Raw genomic sequence first — 22,227 nt, 5'->3', positions numbered from 1 at the left:
GAATTGGGCAGTGACCAATTCCTTATTCTCCTACCTCTATACCATCATAATATTTTTTTATTATCAGATGAATTATTTTATAGCAAAACAAAGCTCAGAGAACCTTCACGGAATACAAGAGGTCTGACTAAAATCTGCCAACAGACTAAATAGTTCTAAATTTTCTTTATTAGCTGGACACGAACTTAAATGGACATGAATGCGCTCTAATATATAATTTGGTCCCTCAAAGAGCATATCAAGCTGCATAACCCACAAGAACATGCACCAGTGAAGTCAAAGTTTAAGTTGCCAAAGCATTAGAATGCAGCCAGACTTCAACTGAACCCGGCAGCCCCCACACCTGGTTCTGACTCTGGCTTGTATTTCAAGAACCCTCTTCTTTCCTTGTCCTCTCCTGCCCCATCGTTTGCTGTTAATTACTAAAAACCTTCTGAACTGATTATTAAAATGGCAGCTTACTTACCACTCCTATATTATGATGCTATTACAATGTCCTCTCTTTGTTTTAATTGACAGATATTTATTGAACTCCTACCATGTTCGAGGCAAGGTGCCAGGTATACATAACAAGGGAGAAAATACACACAGAGTGGGAAGATCTCAACTCTGCAGTCAGCTTTGCCACGAACCACCTGTGTGCCTTTGACCATATTAATAACCTTCACTGGCTGAGGGTTAGGCAAATGTTTGCTCACTGTTAGGCACATTTGCTCACTGCCTGAGCAAATGTGCAGAAGAATGAAAGCACACAGTGCAAAAGAGAAACCTTTGGCTAAAAAAGAGGTAGCAATACAATTTGCAAATGTGATTGTAAAACCATTCTAAATAATCGGGCAGCAAGTCAGTCTTTTCAAACTTTGTATTTTTCTGTGGGTTGGGTTCAGTTTCTTCAAAAATATCTTCCAATCTCTGTCTGGAGCAGAAAACACAAGGTGGCGTATGCTGAGAGCTGACAGAGATGAGTGTCACAGAACTCTGAGTGAGGGAGAGTGGGAGAGATTTATCTTATCTGAAGCAGAAATAAGACCTCAGAAAGAAGAGTGGGGCTGATGGAGTGGTGCGATGAGTCTTGAACTGGATCTTTAAATAAAGGGAGGGAATTTTAAAAATAGCTAACATTCATTACATGCATCGCATACTTCACATGGTGCATCTTACTGAATCCTCGCAAACCCATGAAGTATTAGTATCCTCATTTCATAGATGAGGAAATAGCTCTCCAGAGAGAGGAGGGGGAAAGGCTTTCCAGGGAATGAGCCAATCACCAGGAGCCAAGGAGTTTCCTAAAGCAAGGGAGCAAGACCCGCTGGCAGGGCGTGCACAGTAATCTCTCCTGTTACTATCCCTGCAGTGCTGGTTTCAGCATCCTATGCGCAGCTTGTGGGTTAGTTATCCCATGTTCTCATTCCGTCACGGTCTCTTTCTTTTTGTGAGTGCACAAAGAGCAGCCTGTGTCCCTGAGTTGAATTACTTATTTTCTTGATAGTTTGAAAGTAACATTTCATATCTTAGATTCTAGCCATTCATGTCCTTTTTCTTTAGTCTTTTAGAATGCAACAGACCTCTAAGCATATGTACTGAAGACATTTTACCATGGCCTTCTGATGATTTCATGTAAGAATGTCAACATTTGGCAGTCACTTGCAGAGACAGCATTCAGTAGACTAATGGCATGCTACTCTTTCTAACATTGGCTGAAAAATTATATTCTTTTGCAAGAATGGATTAGGAGCTAAACCTTCAGAAACAAGGTGCTCACTCTTCAGGAAGAGCTTAGATACTCTCTCTCTCTATGGAAATACAGAACTTAAATGTGGAATTAAAAAGCCCTACTAGGCTGGGCGCGGTGGTTCACGTCTGTAATCCCAGCACTTTGGGAGGCTGAGGCGGGCGGACCACAAGGTCAGGAGTTCAAACCTGGCCAACGTGGTGAAATCCTGTCTGTACTAAAAAATACAAAAAAAATAGCTGGGAGTGGTGGTGGGCACCTGTAATCCCAGCTACTCAGGAGGCTGAGGCAGGAGAATTGTTTAAACCCGGGAGGTGGAGGTTGCAAGGTTGCAGGGAGCCGAGATCGTGCCACTGCACTCCAGCCTGGGCAACAGAGTGAGACTCCATCTCAAACAAAACAAAACAAAACACAAAAAACCTACTAGGTTTTACATAAGAGCATGAGAATTTGAAGTTGGGGTAAGAGTCTCCACAGAACCAATCTTATCCAAAGGTCTAACTGTCTTTAGCCAAATATGTAGCAAAGAGTAAAATACTAGTTAATTATACCAATATAATTCTAAGCATACTCTACTACTAATTTTTAAATTATAATATTAACTAAACTTTTAAACAATTAGTAAAATCCAAATAGATAATCCAAGAAACAGAGTATCTTTTGTCAGCTGGGCACGGAGGCTGAAGTGGGAGGATCACTTGAGACAGTTCAAGATCAGCCTGGGCAACATAGTGCGGCCTTGTCTCTATAAAAAATAAACTAGCTGCATGTGGTGGCACACACCTGTGGTCCTAGCTACTCAGGAGACTGAGATGGGAGGATCACTTGAACCCAGGAGGTGGAGGCTGCAGTGAGCCAAGATGGCACCATTGCACTCCAGTGGGAGACAGAGCAAGACCCTGTCTTAAAAAAAAAAAAAAAAAAAAAAAAAAAAACTTGTGAATTATCTGCTAGAGTCAGAGTTATGTACTCTGTTCTGTATTCTAGTCTTCATATTTATTTTTGTCTCATTATCAAATGCCAGTATAGTTAGAAGGTTAATTTAGGAAATTTTAAAAAGAAAGGTTTGGCTGGTAAGTTAGCTTAAAGTCTGTCTACTCTATACCAACATACTTGTATGTGTCTTACCACTTCCTGGATGACTACTGGTTTAGAACCTTTTTTCCCTTCAAATATCACTTTTAAAAGTATTCCCTACGAGTTTTATAGAAGATGCAACTCTCCAGCATAGTGAACATAGTAGCCACAAGCACAGCTTCAAAAGTCAAAAGACCGGGCCTGTGATCTGAACCTCTCAGACAATTCTCTCATCTGTCAAATAGAGAAAATAGCATCTACCTCAGAAATCAAATGAGAATGTGCATTAAAATCTCAGCATACTAAACATAGCACAATTCAGGACACAAAGGAAGTGCTCAATAAACGTGTAGTACGAAGCATGAGTTGGAATTTACCAAGTTAGTTTAAAACGTTTAGCAGAGTTTCCAGCAGCAGGTGTCACTCTCTCCCTAAGTGCTAACAGGGAGTCACCTTTTATTGCTAATTCAGATACTGGGCATTCCATGAGTATTAGGGAGTAAAAGGTAGAAGATAAAAGAATTCTTATAGTTGTAACTAAACAGCAGACTTTTTTTTTTTTTTTTTTGAGATGGAGTTTCCCCGCTCTTGTTGCCCAGGTTGGTGTGCAATGGTGTGACCTCAGCTCACTGCAATGTCCACCTCCCGGGTTCAAGCCATTCTCCTGCCTCAGCCTCCCGAGTAGCTGGGATTACAGACGCCCACCACCACACTCGCCACAATATCCGGCTAATTTTTTGTATCTGTAGTAGAGATGTGGTTTCACCATTTTGGTCAGGCTGGTCTCGAACTCCTGACCTCAGGTAATCCACCCGCCTTGGCCTCCCAAAATAAAAGCACACTCTTTAAATTGACATACAGTTGTACATATTTGTGGAGTACACAGTGACATTTCAATACATGTAATGTATAGTGATTAGCATATCCATTAACTCAGACATTTATCATTTGTGTTGGGAAGTCAATATTCTCCTTCTAGCTATAGTCATCCTATGGTGTTATAGAACATCAGTATTTCTCCCTTCCAACTGTAATTTTATATTCTTTAACAAATGTTTCTATCCCTCTGTGCTCCCTCCCCTTCCCAGCCTCAAGTGTCTTCTGGTATTTTACTACTGAGATCAACTCTTTTTAGCTTCCACGAGTGAGAACACGCAGTATTTAACTTTCTTCCTGGCTTATTTCACCTAACACAGTGTCTTCCAGTTCCTTCCATGTTGCCACAAATGACAAGGTTCTTTTTTGTGGCTGAGAAGTATTCCATTGTGTATATATGCCACATTTTCTTAATCCACACCTACATTGATTCCCTCTCTTGGCTATTGTGAAATGCTACAATAAACTTGAGAGTGCAGATGTCTCGTCCATATACCGATTTCATTTCCTTTAGATAATTGCCCGGTAATGGGATTTCTGGATTGTATAGTAGCTCTATTTGTAGCAAACAGCACAATTTTAATTGCAGCCAGCCCCAAATTTGTTGCTTGAGGGTTGTAACAAATTTACACACATACACACACACACACGGTGGACATACGAACCACATACAAAAGCGTGACCTACAAACAAAACATTTTATCAGTTTTAAGTATCTGAATCCCTTACTTGGACATCTTTACTGCGTAAGCTTTCAAAAAAAGAAAAAAAAAGGAAGTCACCAGATAATGACTCCACAGTTAAAAAAATAAAAATAATTACCACCATATCTAAGAATTACCAACCCTTGATGAGTTACAACTTAGATACTTGAGATTCTATCAGTCCTGAAAAGTTTAGCTCTATTCTTCAACTGTAGAGAAAACACACATTATCTAAGCAGGGCAAAGAGCTGCTTCAATAAGTATTGCTTTACTAGGTCAAGACGATTTCCCACAATAATTAAACCTGAAAAATTCATGTTCAAACAGCAAGGAAACATTTCGGCAAAGGAAGCACTTAAAAAAAAAAATAGAAACCAATCCTTTTGTTGTAAAACTTAATAACTTAATTTCTGTACTTTCAATTTTAAGAATAAAAGGTGACAATGTTTAAAACTGGAAACCAGATAATCAGACAAAAATCACATTTATTTCAAGAGCTCAAAGTGCAAATACAGCAAGTCAGTTCACAAACTTTCAAGATACAGTTTTTAATGACAATGGAAATTTGATATACAAAAATGAAAGGGTAAATAGAAATAAAGCTCCTCAATTTTTTAAAAAATTCAAGTAACTTGAAAAGCCTTTAGATTAAAATACTCCACTTACATCCACTCAGAAATGCCAGTACTGCACTGCAATCAAGAAGGACTCTTCAAGGAGAATCAGCTCAAACTGGTCAGTCTAGATTAGAATGGAAGTTCTTGGTGCTGGCTTTTCTTGATTTGGAAGCTTCAGTCACTCACTGCCATCAATTGATGAGGTTCAATCCATGACATTTTGATCTTTTGGCAAATTCTAAAACATGTTTAAAGTTAAAAAGGCTGGGCACAGTGGCTTATACCTATAATCTCAGCACTTTGGGAGGCCAAGGTGGGCAGATCACTTGAGGTCAGAAGTTCAAGACCAGCCTGGCCAACATCGTGAAACCCCATCTCTACAAAAATACAAAAATTAGCTAGGCATGGTGGTGGGTGCCTGTAATCCCAGCTACTTGGGAGGCTGAGGCAGGAGAATGGCTTGAACTGGGAGGCAGAGGTTGCAGTGAGCCGAGATTGTGCTGCTACACTCCAGCCTAGGCGACAGAGTGTGGCTTCATCTCAAAAAAACCCAAAAAAGTTAAATATAAGGCCAACACCACTATGAAGAATTTTCTGAAATGACCAGGATGTATCTAAAAGATTTAAAGACCAATGTCAACTTCAGGCCTATGGTTTTACTGGGAGAAAAGCCATAGATTAATACTTCTAGTACCCAAAACCTTCTTGGAAGCTTAGGAACATGGCCTTTAAAACTTTCTCATGAAAACTGTACTTAAATATATATTCACTCATTTCTACATATATAGAACTTGTAGGTAAAGTAGAAAAAGTTCCCACTAGGAAGGTAATTAAAGGTTGTTAATGTTCTTTTTATCACTTAGTAGCCAGAAGACATGCTTATTTCTGCTCTCCAGAATGTTAGCTACTAGCTTCTGAATTCAGGAAAACGTTTATCTTTCAGGAAGGTTTACACGAGATATTTATTCAGTCTTTTTCTCAAACTTCTTCCTCTTTTCATAATAGGCATGATATTGAGAGTCTGTTCCAAAAATTCGATCCCACCATGTAAATGTTGAAGCATAGTTTCCAATGAAGTTCATGTGGTGGAAATCATGATGCCGAGAACCAGCATAGAAAGGGATCAGATTTAAAGGGTTGAGAGGAATATCATAACCACTGAAACAAAAATGATAAAGATTATTAAGGAATAAATACATCTCAAATAATTGTTGTTTCTATTAATAATCATGTGTTCACATTAACCAATTTAGATAACATTACACTTTGCCTAGACCACTTTATTTCTAAGATGTTCACAAACAGCAAACACAGAAAATGGTGTATATTCTAGAAACCACTCTAAGAAAAAAAATCCTTAAAAAAAATCTATGAAAATCATTTATTTTATGATAAAATATGTGAATGATGGAAGACAGGGATTATAGTAATGAATCTTTAGACACAGATTTTTAAGAATTAATTTTCTTTTATGTTTTAGAGGAAGCTTTCTCACCATAATCTATAACACTTGTAAATGAAGCCCAAAACACTAAATATGTTTTTTAGGGAAAGTCACATAAAATTAGTATCAAGTATTAAAAAGGGCAGGCCCACGAATCCCTGTATAGCAACTTCATTTAGTTTTTTAGGCAATTGACAAGTTGGAATCAAATGTACCACAATTAACCAAAATACCAGTGTACTTTTCTATAGTTGGGAGAAGACAAATGGCTTCAAAAAAGAGTCCCATTTAAAGTATGCTCCTTTATTTCTAAGTGCATATCTACAATGACATCCAGTTAGACTTATGTGAATCTCTCTAACCCTCTCTTCCTTTGAGGGGCTTAGAGGAAGGAAGGCAGAAAGAAACAATGGATAGAAAAAAATGAAAGAAATGTCAATTACAATTTTTCTACAGAAGAATATTCTCTGCCTAGGACTAGAAGCATTAATTTTGCTACTTTAGCACTTTAAAAATAATCCTTAGAATTTGATATTCTGCATTCATGAGCACAAAAGTACGTCCCAAGTCAAAATGCAATGAACACATAATTAAAAAATAATGAACAATTAGAATAAGCATTTAAGAAGGCATTCAATATAAATAATTTACCACAAAATGTCTTCCAATCAACAGAAAGGAAGCATTTGAAATATGTACATACTACAAGCAGTAGTTTCATCTTGCAAGTGCTTTTATCAGTGCTGAACAGTAGAGATTAGAAAGTCTTATTCAATGAAGGCTGAATGCTTTGATATTTTTTCAAATATGAGTTAGGTTTAGGTTTATTACAGAAGGATAAAGAAATTGCTTGTCCTAAATATATATTTGCCCTAATAACACATTATCACTACAAAAATTATAACAGCATAGGCTAGAATGTAAAAACATCTATTATTTAAACTTATATTCAACAATTATGTTTTCTTAATATAACATTAAGAAGATTAACTTCTATTAGTGTACTTAGAAATATGATAATCTGACAGCCATGAAAATAAATACATTTCATTATATTTTATACCTGAACAGAAATCGATACTCACCTATGGACATCAATAGTTTCTAATAAACGAATGGTCACCCATGCCCAAAGAAGAATTACATGATCACACAAAAGCACGATGCCAATGAAAAATCCAGTTCCAAGAATTAGAGTCTCCAAAGGATGTGCATATTCAGCTTCCATTCCAAATGGAGCCTAAAACAAACAGATAAGAAATTCTTCATTTCTTAGCTATTGTGATGGTTAATTTTATGTGTCAACTTGGCTAGGCTATGATACCCAACTGTTTGATTAATATCAGTCTAGATGTTGTTGTGAAGGTATTTTTTAGATGTTGTTAACATTTAAATCAGTAGACTCTGAGTAAAGGTGATTACCCTTCATAATGAGGGTGGGCTTCATCCAATCATTTGAAGGCCTTCAGGATAAAGGCTGAGGTTTCCTGAAGAAGGATTCTCAAGACTGCAACACCGAAACCCTGCCTGAGTTTCCAACTTGCTGCGCCACGGAATTTGGACCCAATGCTGCAACAATTCTTACCCGGATTTCCAGTCTGTAGCCTGCTTTACAGATTTCAGACTTGATAGCCCCACACTTGCATGAGCCAATTCCTTAAAATAAATCTCTCTCTCTCTCTGTGTATATATGCCCCAATGATTCTGCTTCACTGGAGATCTTCACTAATACATATATTCTATTTATGCATAAAGTTTTACAAAGTTATATTGATTCTATATGTAATGATGATTTATCTAGCCATACACTTGCATACCATGTAACCACGATCAATGCAAAACATACATAGCCAGTTTGATAAAGCTACATCAAAGCAATTCTAATAGGCCGGGCATGGTAGCTCACACCTGTAATCCCAGCACTTTGGGAGTCCAAGGTGGGTGGATCACCCAAGGTCAGGAGTTCGAGACCAGCCTGACCAACATAGTGAAATCCCGTCTCTACTAAAAATACAAAATTAGCCACGCGTGGTGACGCATGCCTGTAATCCCAGCTACTTGAGAAGCTGAGGCAGGAGAATCGCTTGAACCCAGGAGGTGAAGGCTGCAGTGAGCCGAGCTCATGCCATTGCAATCCAGACTGGACAACAAGAACAAAACTCCATCTCCCAAAAAAAAAAAAAAAAAAAAAGGCAGTTCTAATAAAAGTCACTGTTTTTGTGGGAGTTAGCAATGTGAGGATCTAGCTGTGCCAGTGTAGCACTGTCCACAAGGATGGAAGTCCAAACTTTCATGTAATACTTTTCTTTCAGATCTCACTTTACCATGAAATTTAAATAATGAAGGCAATGTGTAGAATTGACTTGTTTGTATGTGCGTGTGTGTGTTGTTCTTAATAATCATGCCAAAGGAAAAGAAAATAAAAACGTCACCAACAATTTTAGAAAAATGCTCGGGCAATGAAAACAGACATTTTGCCTTGAACAGAAAGAATTAAATATAACTCTCACATACCTGAAACTCATGATGAACTTTATGAATATATTTGTATATTCTTTTGTGGTGTAAGAGTCTATGCAGAAAATAGTGCCAAGTATCTTCAATGACTGCACAGCCAAAGCATCTTGCCAAAAGAAAATACCTTTAAGATAAAAATGTTGTAATGTGTAAGAAATAATGTTTACTTAAACTGTCCAGACTTTTAGTGGGGATGCTTGAGACATTACATAAAACTAAACACCCCAGGTTACCAGGTTGACCTAATTGGATATATTCATAAATAAATTCTCAAAACCACCAGATACAGCTACATAATCTGATGTAAGGTTAAAGAGACTGCCCACTAGACCAATTTCATTTCATTACAATGTTTGCACAACTTGCCTAATGACACGTTTCACAAGAAGTATCCCTGTTAAGTGATGCATGAGTATATATATGTGTGTGTATATGTGTATATATACACATACATATTTTTGTTTATATGAACACAATTTCTATAAACCTCGTAAATGATTCTCATATATTTCATTTATTTTAAACTTAAAATGTGACATATTTTTTGTCAACATAAGCACTTATATATGTATATAAACATACAAAAGACGTTATGGAAACTTCTGATACTAGACGCTCACCTTCCAATAAAATATTTAAAAGATGTAAAAATGGAAACATTTTAAGATTTTACTATGGTTTAGTTTTCTACTATTTATTTACTTCCAAAGTTTAGAACAAACATTAATTAAAATTAAGAAAAAGGGTAAATATTAACTATAACTTAATTGAATAAGCCACCATTGCGTGTAAAAGCCAAATTTTTATCTACATACCATCTTGGCATTCTTTCCCAATCATAAGGAATATTGAAATACTCTGTAAAATAATAGGTTCCACAAATCAAAGGCAGCTGGATACAGAAGTGATTAAAGAGAAGAACTTTGAAACATTTCCATTGGTTTTCCCATGTCTCTGGCTTATCCTATGGAGAAAAATCACAATATCTAATATTAGTCTTTGCTATCAGAGTTTAACTTGACCTAATTTTTTCTCTGTTTATGTTGGACCTTAATTCTATGTCAGTTAAATGTTAACTTTATAGTAACTAAGACTCAGGAATCTTTACCTTCTAAATTCTTGACAACTACTATCACTACTTTAGGTGAAGAAACTGTTAACAGATGCACCCAGCCATAATGATCTCAAACAAAGAAACACTACAGAATGAATAATTCTCCAGTGTTTGCTGCCACACTTCACTTCACTTCTTTTACCAGAAGTTTCAGAGAAGAAGAAATATAATATGCTAAGATTACAGGTGGGTGTCCGCAATTGAAGAAGTTGTACACGAAGCACTGGAAGCCTTGTACACAGTTTAAGTCGATGCTTCCAGGCACTCAGTGGTATTCATTCCAATAAATAAGTGCACTTTTGTTCATATCCAATGACAGAATTACAAACTCTGTGTTGAGAGGTACAGAGATGTGTCCTGATTATGGAGTTCACAGATTCCAGTCAAAATGAGAAAAGTTAGATCAACATGAGATGTTCATAAGACCTCATCAGGATACCCATTATAATGGCTTAACAAGCCATTATAAAAAACAAAGCAAAACAAAACAAAACAAAACAAAAACTAACTAAATGTATTCAATTTATAGGACTGCACTTAAGATATAAAAAAAGTGCTTCGGGTTTTACAAAACGATGGTGACAATAAATATCAGCTATTGCTTCGTTTTAAACGTCACTGCTCAAAAACTCAGAAATCTGCCAACAAAACTATTTTATTTCAACATGATATTCAAAGTACGGGAACTACTGAGCATCAGTAAAAGCCCAAAGAGGTCAACCAGCTTGGGGAGGGTCACACATGCAGTTATTAGCAGAAGTAGGACTAACTAAAATCTAGGTCTTCAGATCCAGTTCTGTTCTTGAAATTCTTTAAGGGATATCTTCCTGACAAAAATAGGAAAAGCACTGAACTAAGAATCAATCCAGAGACTTGTGCTTTAATACCAGGGCTGCTACTCACCAGTTAACTAGCTCTTGTAATGTTTACAACTCCGTTTCTTCAACAGTAAAATGAGAGGATCTGACAACTGCCTTTGTATTTCTAATCTGAGCATTATCTAACCCCACTCCTCTAAACCTCCACTCTGTAATTGGGGACAAAATAAATGAAAGATTCAGGCTTCATTTGGCAATAGACTGTCTCCTACAGAAACTATGGCTAACAGACTTAATTTCCCAGGTAGACTGTGATATCGATGTAGTTACAGAAATTACAAAGTTAATCAACTATAATAAAATCACATGCTACACCATTTAGAGTATACATAAATTAGTTACAAAGACAGTTAGCAATACAAATTCATACCTAGTGCAAAATGAAAGTTTACCACATTTTACTTTATGCATAACTGTACTTAATATAAAAGAATACCTTTACAAGGGCCACATACTTTAGAAATAATATTTTTAGTACATTTATCTTTGAGGAAAATTTTTGGAGAATTACTAACATGTATGATTTTTTTTTGAAAGAAATAGATCCTGCAAAGTCTGCTTTACTTTTTCATTCCTGTGAAATTTCCCCTAACTAGCAAGGATGTGCATTAGCTCTCCAGCTGTCTGTTCTGTTTGAAAGCAGAAAGTCTTTAGTACTATTTCATCACCACCACCAGCTTCTTCTTTTTGACAATTTTAAGAATAAAAACATTTATTGCATATATTAAATATAATTCTCAAATATTTTCTCTTAAACAATTGATACCCTCAATGTTAATCAGGGTATCTGCCTTCAAAATGCATAAACCTGTAATTAATTTGTATTGATATTTTGGTTTCTTTTAAAACGCCTTTAACTTGTGAAAACTAGTCCTGATTTAAAATCACGTTTTATCAAAAATGCTCAAAGTATGGACTTTAATGGCTATGAAACGTAAAGACTTGCTGAGTACAGACTTGAAACCGTATTACCCAGCCTTTCAATCTGTTCATAAACAACCAGTTCTGACCAACTAGACTACAGCTTATTCTTTCCTTTGCCACACTATATTTTAAAGCTGCTCATATACCCTTGCCTGAATAAGCTCTCCTCTCTCTGGAAAGGTTACTACTTCCAACCAATGAGTCACTTGCAAAGTGCAGTGAAGGAGAAAAAGGATGCTTTTGCCTGGCCAGCCATACAATGCATCAGCTCTATAAATAAATCATTGGGTGACACATGGCAGCCACAATCAACCTAAAGGTGCATTAGAACTTAGACATCCAAACTTAATTCTGCCTTTCAAAGCAGGTGCTTTTCTAAAAAGCACTTTGGAACTTCTGTGACCTTAATTGAGGGTCACAGAATACTCTCCTTTGGGTTACATTATTTTTCATTTCCTTCACCTTTACCCTTTGCTCTTTTCACCTTTGGCCTGGAGTCCGCCGTCATCTGACCCCTGTATTATCCCCAGAGAGGATTAATATTAACACTTGCTTAAAGTGAGCCTCTGGGAGAGGCTGTGAAACTAACAGAATGATAACAGAGAATGTGTACAGACTGCCATCCAAAATATATACAGTTGTCCCTTGGTATCTTTGGGGGATTGGTTCTGGGACTTTCTGCAAATGCCAAAATCTGAAGATGCTCAAGTGCTTAATACAAAATGGCATAGTATTTGACATAACCTATAACCTACGCATATCCTCCCGTATACTTGAAATAATCTCTACACCACTTATAATACTTAATAAAATGCAAATGCTCTATAAATAGTTGTTATTTGGAACAATGACAAGGAAAAAAAAAGACTGTACATGTAAAGTGTAGACATAATTTTTTCCCCTGAATATTTCTGATCTGCAGTTGGTTGGATCCATGGATACATAACCCATGGATAAGGAGGGCCAATTGTACTGAGTGAATGGAAATTACTTTCCATAGATGAATACTCTCAGCGGTCTACTTTCTACCAAGACTGTGTGCACTTGAATTTTAGTTTGGAGCGACTTTTTCTGAAAAGTAAACAGTAAACACTAGAAACTATCATCACCTTACCAAATGCTGACAAATAATTCATCTTTCTAATAAGCTACGCCAAATTCTCATGTCAAGCTCATAGACTACACACTAGATTTCACCTTGTCATGTACATAGCGACCTCTCAACATTTAGTGCAATGAAGCAAATATCCAGAAACGAGGAGCTTCACCTCCTTATTTGGGATGATATGAATGCTGCAGAACTACCTACCATATATTTAGGGGAAAAAAACTTTGATAGCCCTGATCAAGGTCATACTGTATTAATAGTCCCTGAGATTTGCTGGAACATAGAGTTGGGGTGAACTGAAAAATATGCACAAATCACCATACCTTTCCTTTCCAGCTAGCTTAAACATTAAAATTTGTAAACTTAAATTAGATAACCATCACATCTACTTAAAGCCCAATTTAATAAACTATTCTTGAAATATTATCAATAATGACCTAGGACTGTGTTATTCAATTCAGCTAGTAACATGTGGCTACCAAACACTTTAACCATGGCTAGCCTAAATTGAGATAGACTAAAATTAATGTAAAATACACACGGGATTGCAAAGACTTATTAAATATCTCATTAAGCATTTTTTAGATTTTGATTACTGGTTGAAATAATAGTTTACATTTATTTCTTATTCTTTTTGGAGACAAGGTCTCACTCTGTTGCCTGCGCTAGAGTATAGTGGTGCAATCCCTCTGCTTCAGCCTCATAAGTAGCTAGGACTTACATTGCCATGCTTGGGTATTTTTGTATTTTTTTTGTAGAGACAGGGTCTTGCTAGGTTTCCCAGGATGGTCTTGAACTCCTGGCCTCAAGCAATCCTCCTGCCTTGGCCTCCCAAAGTGCTGGAATTACAGGCATGGACCCTGTACCCAGCAATAATTTACACTTACTGAGTTAAATAATACACATTATGAAATTAATTTATTTATTTTTACGTTTTCTATGTATTCTACTAGAAAATTTAAAATTACACACATGGCTTCATTATATTTCTATTGTATATCACTGATTTAGCCTCTCAAACCAAAGCCCTATTTACTTTTAAAATATTCAGCAACATTAATAATATTCTATTTCTAGTCCCTTATACTCACCTTTTGAATTTTGTATTTTTTCATATAAGGTATAAATTGAAATAAAAATCCAGGTAAACAGAACGAGAAATAAAGGGCTTCATGAACTATAAGGGATCCCCATGTTGCAATCTGGAACTTTGTATAATTATTCAACATATAGTTCCAAGCATTTTTAAATGGTTCTTGCAGAGGATTCTCAGGTAAAAGTGAATCTACATATTCCACAGCCAAGGATGCTGAACTAAAGATGCTGACACTTTCATTTGTTGCCATTTTTCAAATCTCTGCAGACAGCCTTATAATTCTGTAGAAATGAATACATATAATAAGTTAAACAATAATTCAAAAAATAAAACAGTTAAAAAATGCATCCTCTGATCATTTTTAAAATAATTACTAAAGGAGTACAAATTTTTTACCAAAAAATTACTAAAGGAGTACAAATGGTTTTACACCATTTTAAAAAATTTGCTGGATATCATCACCATTTCCATTTGTAGATATTCCTTTAAAAACACATTATTTTCAAGAACAATAGCTAAAAGAATAGGGGAAAATTTTTTTCAAGCTATATTTAAAGAAATTGTCAGTGTGGTTCTCATGGAAAAGCTTCTAATTTAAATAAGCAATAGCTGGGTTTAAATGTATCACTTACAGCCAAAAGAACCTATAAAGAAAAAGCCTACCAAATACGAGTACATAAAAATTAAGTACTTCCTACTGGGTAATAGAAAGACAGTCATAAACAAAGTCAAAGATAAAATGACAAACTGGGAAAAATATTTCCAACATTTTACAACAAACGGCTACAAAGTGAGATTTAGAAAAAAGACAAAAAAGACAATAGAAAAATGACAAAAGCAGTTCACAGAAAAATAAAGACAAATGGTCACTAAACAAGGAAGAATCCTCACTTCATTCAAATGAGGAAATGCGCCCTAAAACAAAGAGAAACTTTTAGCCTGAGTAGCACGTCTTTAAAAGATTATTAGTGCCCAATGTCCAGTACTGGTAAGGGGGTGAGAAAACAGGCATGACCATACATTGTGGGCAGGGGGGATACATCAGTGTTATTACTGGAGGAAAAATAAGCAACACCTATCATAATTCAAAATGAACACATCCTTTGAAGCAGCAACTTTCTCATTCAAGGGTACAAAGGCAGATACACTAAGATAGAAGGAAGCATTTCTTGTAACAGCAAAAACAGGAAAAAATAAAAGCAAAACACAAGCCATCAACAAGGTATGGGTTAAATAAATTAAGTCCTTCCATAGACAATTATACCGCCATTTAAAAGAACAAGATCTATACGCTCTACGTAGAAAGATGTCTAAGACACAGAGTTAATCCAAATAACAAGTTACAGAATAATATGCATAGCCAGAGTCCCACATAAGATTTTTTGAAAAGGATATATATTTTATTTATGCACTTCTATGCATATGTACATATAGAGACACACAGAAACAGCAAATGTACATATGGTTACAAAGGGAACAATTTAGAATGGTGATTTCTAGGAAAACAGGTGTGTGATCGGGTAGGAGATAGTGTTATGGAGAACAGAGCGTGGAGGGGTAGGGGAGAGTGTTATGGAAGTTAGAGTGTGGCGGGGTAGGGGAGAGTGTTATGGAAGACAGAGTGTGGCGGGGCAGGGGAGAGTGTTACGGAAGACAGTGTGGCGGGGTAGGGGAGAGTGTTATGGAAGACAGTGTGGCGGGGTAGGGGAGAGTGTTACGGAAGACAGTGTGTGGAGGGGTAGGGGAGAGTGTTATGGAAGATGGAGTGTGGCGGGGTAGGGGAGAGTGTTATGGAAGACAGTGTGGCGGGGCAGGGGAGAGTGTTATGGAAGACAGTGTGGCGGGGTAGGGAGAGTGTTGTGGAAGACAGTGTGGAGGGGTAGGAGACAGTGTTATGGAAGAGAGAAAAGAAAATTTCTTATGTCTTTTGCACAATTTAAACTTTTAAACGAGCATGTTCTACTTACATAATAAATAAGGTCAATAGGTCACAAACCAAAATACAAACTTTTCAAAAGTCACTTTCCTAAAAATGTTCACCACTGCTGCTTCTAATTTATGAATTTTTTGGGACCATTTAAAAATGAGTATTTTAAAACCTCAGAAGCGTTCTAAATAGTGCTTAAAAAGTCCCCTTCCCAACACTTCTCAAATTGACCTTTTATCCCATTCTACAGAAGGAATATTGAGAACCTAGCCAAATCCTTCAGGCATCTGAATTCACTTCATGCCCTCCTTCTTCTGTCCTACTCATCTCAAATGACTTACACCACAGTGACTATAGTGTTCCATCCTGTGTCATTACAAGCCTCAAAATTTCTTTGCTCATTCATTCTTTCCTCTGAGACTGACCAGTCTTCCTGTGTTCTTACCTTACCTCAAGAACTTGTCCATCACTTATCCTTTCTTATCTTTCATCCTTCTCCCTTCAGGGAATCCATTCCCTCACGTCTAAAAACACATTCCCGTCTTTTCTTTTCTTTTCTTTTTTTTTTCCAGACAGGGTCTCACTCTGTCACCCAAGCTGGAATGCAGTGGCTCAATTATGGCTTACTGCAGCCTCGACCTCCCAGGCTCAAGCAATCCTCCCACCTCAGCCCCTCGTAGCGGGGACCACAGGCACACACTACCACGCCTGGCTAATTTTTTTTATTTTTATTTTTTGTGGAGACATAGGTCACCCTATGTTGCCCAGACTGGTCTTAAACTCCTAGGCTCAAGTGATCCTCCCATCTCAGCCTCCCAAAGTGTGGGGATTAGGTGTGAGCCACTGTGCCCAGCCTCCTTTGTTGATAAACACCTTCCTAGCCTCCATTACCTCTTCCAAGCCACTGTCTCATTTATCTTCCTTTGAACCAACCAACTTCTTTCTCAAAGGAGAGCTCTATATAAAGATTGCTTAACTCAGCTGGGCATGGTGGCTCACGCCTGTAATCCCAGCACCTTGGGGAGGCTGATGCCGGCAGATCACCTGAGGTCAGGAGTTCAGGTGAATCACTTGAACTGAGGAGGTGGAGGTTTCAGTAAGCTGAGATTGCACTCTAGCCTGGGCATGAACAGCAAAACTCTTGTCTCAAAAAAAAAAAAAGATTGCTTAACTCACCCACACAACTCACTGAGCTACTTGCAATCTGGCTCCCCACCTACAACAAAATGTCTTCAATCATCTTCTAAGTTGTAAAATAAGACAACCACCCAATCTTAATTTTTCACAAGGTGATTAGTAAATTTGACAATGATGAACCAAGACCACTTACTAGTCCTGTCCTGTGACCTTGGGCAAATTTGGTAACCTCTCTGTGATGCAGTTTTCTCATCAACAGAAATTAAAATAGTAGGTCTTCCAGTGAGTCCAAGAGATAATGCATATAAAGCACTCAGTACAGGACCTGGCATGTAATAGCTACAAGAAACTAACAATTATTGGGCACTTTCTGTGCCAAGAACTGTGTTCAAAGCATGCTACATGCTCTTACATTTTAATTTCAATCCTTACCACACCTTCGTGAGGTAGGTATTATTTTATCCCCATTTTATAGATAAAATAACTAAGGTTTAGAAAGATTAAGCAACTTGCCTGAAGTCTAATGCTTCGGGCATTAACAAATGTTTAATGTTAAGTTAATGATTAACTTAACAAATGCTAAGTGGGGAAGCCCACGCAGTCATCCATTATATTATACTATAGTTATAAATACAACCCATAATAAGTATTAGAGTACAAGGAGAATAATTCCTATAGTTTACCTAAGCCCTCTGAAAAGGTATTTCACATGACTTGTCTTTATCTTCTTATCTCCTGTTTATATTCTAGCAACTGCACTCTGCATTCTATTGTCATCACTGCACTGAACTTACTCTTACTAAAATCACTAAGGAGGCCGGGTGCAGTGGCTCACGCTGGTAATTCCAGCACTTTGGGAAGCCGAGGTGGGCGGATCACAAGGTCAGGAGTTCGAGACCAGTCTGGCCAATATGGTGAAACCTCATCTCTACCAAAAAAATACAAAAACATTAGCCAGGTGTCGTGGAGCACGCCTGTATTCCCAGTTACCTGGACGGCTGAGGCAGGAGAATTGCTTGAACCTGGGGGGCTGAAGTTGCAGGGAGCTGAGATCCTAACACTGCACTCCAGCCTGGGCAACAGAGCGAGACTCCGTCTCAAAAAAACAAACAAACAAAAAAATCACTATGGATCTCCAGTTGCCAAACTCAATAAACTTTTTGGTTTTTGGAGTTTATTTTATTTGACTAATCTGGAAGATTTGATATTTCTCTTCTTGAAATACTGCCTTTCCTTGGTTCTTGGAACTCAAATGCATTCACTCTGACAAGTATTGTGCATTCATTGTGCCAGCTGCTGCCCTTACCCCTGAGTTCACAAAACACAAAATTTAGTGAGGAATAACAACTAGTGTCCAAACCATCAAAAATTAGGTGATAAGAACAATAAAGGGGGGAATACACAGTGCTATGAACTTCTAGAGAAAGGTGCTATCTAAACTGAGACCTAGAACAGGAGAGGAAAGTGACAAGTTAAAAAATAGAGCGAGGGAGAGAGGGTCAAGGGAGGGGTTTTGCACAGAGAGAACAGCACTCCAAAAATTCAACCAGGAGAGTAGAAAGAATATGAGAATTCAAGCTGGAAAGTTTCCCAATAACGCCTTTCTTACTCCCTTCTAACGATTCTAGATGGTCTTGGGTGATCTTAACTATTTTCTGTTTTAAAAATACGCTGATATCCATCCTTTCTACCTCTTGCCCTCTCCCCTAAACTCCAGGATCTGATTATCCAAGTTTACTGGTCATATCCAATCAGAGAGTTCAGAGGCACACGAACTCACTCAGCAGGTCCAAAGGTTCAGTACGTGCTCCTCACAAACCCTGCCCAAATGCTAGACCACCTTTAATGCTTAATTCTCAGACATAACGTTTTAAGTCTCTCCCATCTCTGCTGCCTTGATTAAGTCTTCAAACTCTTACCCAATTTAGAAACACTTGGTTTACTTAACATTCAGGAACTTACTTTTCACAAAGGAGCAAGGGAATGGATATATTGTTGCTAACTGAATAAGGAATTAAAGAGGAGGGGGGAAACGAGGTCTTGGAAAATTGAATTTCCTTTTGCTTTACTCATTCTTGGGCAACCTAAATGACTGGAAGCGTACTCTGGAGCAGGCTGACTAGATAAATTTAGTTATTTGTGGATTCTCAGAAACCTTGAAGTTTAGCTGTCAGCCAGTCTCTGTCCTTTGGCACTTTAAAACGGATTTCACCAGCTCCTTCATTTTCTGGACTTGCCCTGCCTCCAAGCTTGCCCTTCTTAAACCTTATCTCTAAGATGCAATGCCAGGATCTATATAAATCTAAACATAAGAAATAAGCTCCTTAAAACACTCAAAGTTCAAGGGAGTGCTTGCCCTAAGCATAAAGATCAAGCTCCTCTGTGATTGATACACACGAGGTCCTTCCAGACTTCTTCACTCTTCATTTGTTACATTCTCGCCATCCTACACTTCACATTTTTACAGTATCTGATCACCCATGGTTGCTACTGCTTCATTCCTCTCTGCCCACGGAAATATCGTTCCCTTACAGGTGATGTCCTCCCATCCAACTCCTAGTCACCCTTCAGCAACCTCCTCTCGGACGCCCTTCCCAACCCCCCTACTCCCAAAGCACATTACATCTTACCTCCTTCCAGTGTTTCCTGCTTTTGTATAACTTTCGCCAAGCTACCACCCTGTGCTGCAACTGTCTTCTACGTCCCATCTCCCGAAGACAACACTCTTTAAAGGGCAAGAAACATGTCCTAGCCTAGTTCCATCACTGAAGAATTTCACTCCGTTTTCCTCCTTTCTAGCACGTACCTTTAGGCCCACCTTCACTCCAGTCTCCCTCCGCCCCTTCTCGGGTACCACTGCCAGCGTCCGGCCCAGCGCGCGCATCCGCACCCCGAACCCGCTCCCCTCGATCTCACGGAGCACCGGGTGGGAGCCCACCTGCTGCCCCTTCCTCGCTCACGAGCCACTCCCCCGACCCCCTCACCTGAACGGCCGCGAGATGACTGCCGGCCACCGTCACCCAGGATCAGCCAGGTGTTCCGACCTCGGAACTTGCCTCGCCCGGCTCGGGGGTGGAGCCCGGTGGGCCAGGCGGTCAGTCTTGTCGTTATTGGCCTGCGAGGGCTCCCGCCCCGTCTTCTCGGCGCGGTGATTGGTCTGTGCAGTTACCGACATCGTGTGACTCGCGCGAAGGAGCCCCTGGCGGTCCCAGCCATTGGCTCCGCGGATGGAGTGAGGATAGTGAGACCCGCAGGGCCAGCCAATGGCAGGCGTCGCGGGGCGCCAGGAGGCGCGGAAGCGTGAGAGCGCGTCACGGCGTGAGGGGGCGGGCACAGACGGATGGCCGCCCTGCCCTGCAGCGCGGAGTCGCCTTGGCAACTGCGGTCCCCGCAGATTGGCAGTCAGAGCCTGCGCTGTGCTGGGGCGAGAGTGTCGCGCCAGCCGCCGTCCCAGGACTTTTATTTCAACTGTGACCTGTGTAGCAGCCGCAACTCCCAAACCCGGGAGGAAAAGAGTATAAATGAGTCTTAAAATCTATGTTGACTGTTCTGTGTTTCTAGACACCCTTGCCTTTTTCTGGTCTACCTTTTAGATTTAGATCTTTCGTCTCCCTTGTTTCCCCAGCCTACGTATCCTTTAATAAATCCCTGTATTTTGAAAACGGAGAATTTCACATGCGATTATCGTCATTTTGCAGATGAGAAATAGAGGCTGGGAAAGATTTAAAAAGATTGAACATCAAGGGAGATTTCGGCTCCCAGGACCTTGACCTCACTACGTGAGCTGAAAATGCCCAGGTGATGTTGCAGTTGCTGTGCTGGACGATGAGGGCCCAGGGGCGGGGGCCCGACGCAGGTCTTTGCAGCTCTAAGCTCAGTTTACGCCATCTCTCAACATTAAAATATTGTGTACTGGGGTATAATAATAAAACTGTGTACAGATGCATAATATACTAAAACTTTCACTTAAAGGAAAAGGGGCCTTTAAAGAAAAAACCGCACAGGGGCATCATTTGGGCTAGTGAAGGCCCTTTTTCCTCCATCTTTATTAAGGTATAATTTACAAAAATTGTGTTTACGGCGCACATATGATGTTTTGATTATGTATATATTGTGTCAGATCTACACAGCTTCTGAAAACAGAATACTATTGTTTCACTCCTCCATGCTTTTGCTTAAACTGGCCCTTCTGCCTGGAATAATCAGCCATCTCCACGCCGCCCCATCAATTCAGGTGCTATCTCCTTGAGGAAGTTCCCTCCTGAAAAGTGTGTTTTTTAGATTCAGTGTGACCTGTACTCATTCGTCTACCCCTTATGTTTGGCACACACATTCTTTCTAAAGTATCATGACAGAGGTCACGTCAAATGAAATGGGATCTGTCCCTTGATTGTGTCAGCCCTGTCTTTAGGATGCCTTTAGAGTGGTGTCTGAAACCGTCCCTACATAGTTCATCAAATTAATCTGGGAAAAAGGGGTGGGGGGAACGAAAATAAACCAAGCTTGCGGCACACTGAGGATTAATCATTAGGTCAACTTGCTGTCTGATCCCTTCCTCATAATTGCTTGCCTATTGCTTCAGAATCATGTAGACCCTGTTACAAGGTTATAGTTTCCCCTAACTGCTCTACAGACAACTTGAACATTATGAAACGTTGAGTTTGTGCTTTGAGATAATCTTTCAGGTCCTTCATGCTGATGAAACTACTGACTCAGCTGGTCTGAAGGACCACCAGGAGCTGACTCACCAAAGAATGCAGTTCCCACATCCTGATGATTTCATCCCCCTTACCTGAGCCAATCAACGACCCTAATTTTCCAGCCTCTTGCCCTCCAGGATCCCCTTAAAAACCCCAATACAGAACTCCTCGAGGAGATGAATTTGAGGGTCTCCTCCCATCTCCTCTCAGTGCCCTGCCATCACTGAACTCTTTCTCTGCTGCAAATCTTGCTGTCTCAGTGTATACTGTGCAGTGGGCATATGAATCTGTTGGTCCTGTAGTGGATACTGTGGCACACCACCCAGATCCCCCTCTTCAAGACCTAAGCAGGCATTCCTCCAGCTGCTGAGTACTG

General features: G+C 39.0%; 1 protein-coding gene across 3 annotated transcripts; it reads right to left on the bottom strand.

Moving 5' to 3' along the window:
- Positions 1–4,775: 4,775 nt before the first annotated feature.
- Positions 4,776–20,277, bottom strand: MSMO1 (methylsterol monooxygenase 1). Of its 3 annotated transcripts, none has more exons than XM_011967778.1 (6): positions 20,136–20,277; positions 14,083–14,368; positions 9,783–9,931; positions 8,965–9,091; positions 7,536–7,690; positions 4,776–6,164 (listed from the first exon to the last, which is right to left on the bottom strand). In XM_011967778.1, exons 2-6 carry the CDS (start codon positions 14,335–14,337, stop codon positions 5,969–5,971), a joined length of 882 nt encoding a protein of 293 aa, XP_011823168.1. In that variant the 5' UTR covers positions 14,338–14,368; positions 20,136–20,277; the 3' UTR covers positions 4,776–5,968. The 3 variants fall into 3 exon arrangements, with proteins under 3 accessions (XP_011823168.1, XP_011823170.1, XP_011823171.1); XM_011967780.1 differs by having other exon boundaries at positions 19,958–20,231; XM_011967781.1 differs by lacking the exon at positions 14,083–14,368 and having other exon boundaries at positions 20,136–20,234.
- Positions 20,278–22,227: the final 1,950 nt, after the last annotated feature.

Source organism: Mandrillus leucophaeus, unplaced genomic scaffold (assembly GCF_000951045.1).
Source record: "Mandrillus leucophaeus isolate KB7577 unplaced genomic scaffold, Mleu.le_1.0 Scaffold81, whole genome shotgun sequence".
NCBI lineage: Eukaryota > Metazoa > Chordata > Mammalia > Primates > Cercopithecidae > Mandrillus > Mandrillus leucophaeus.
The sequence above is the reverse complement of the archived record's forward strand: the minus strand, read 5'-3'. Positions and strand labels throughout refer to the sequence as shown.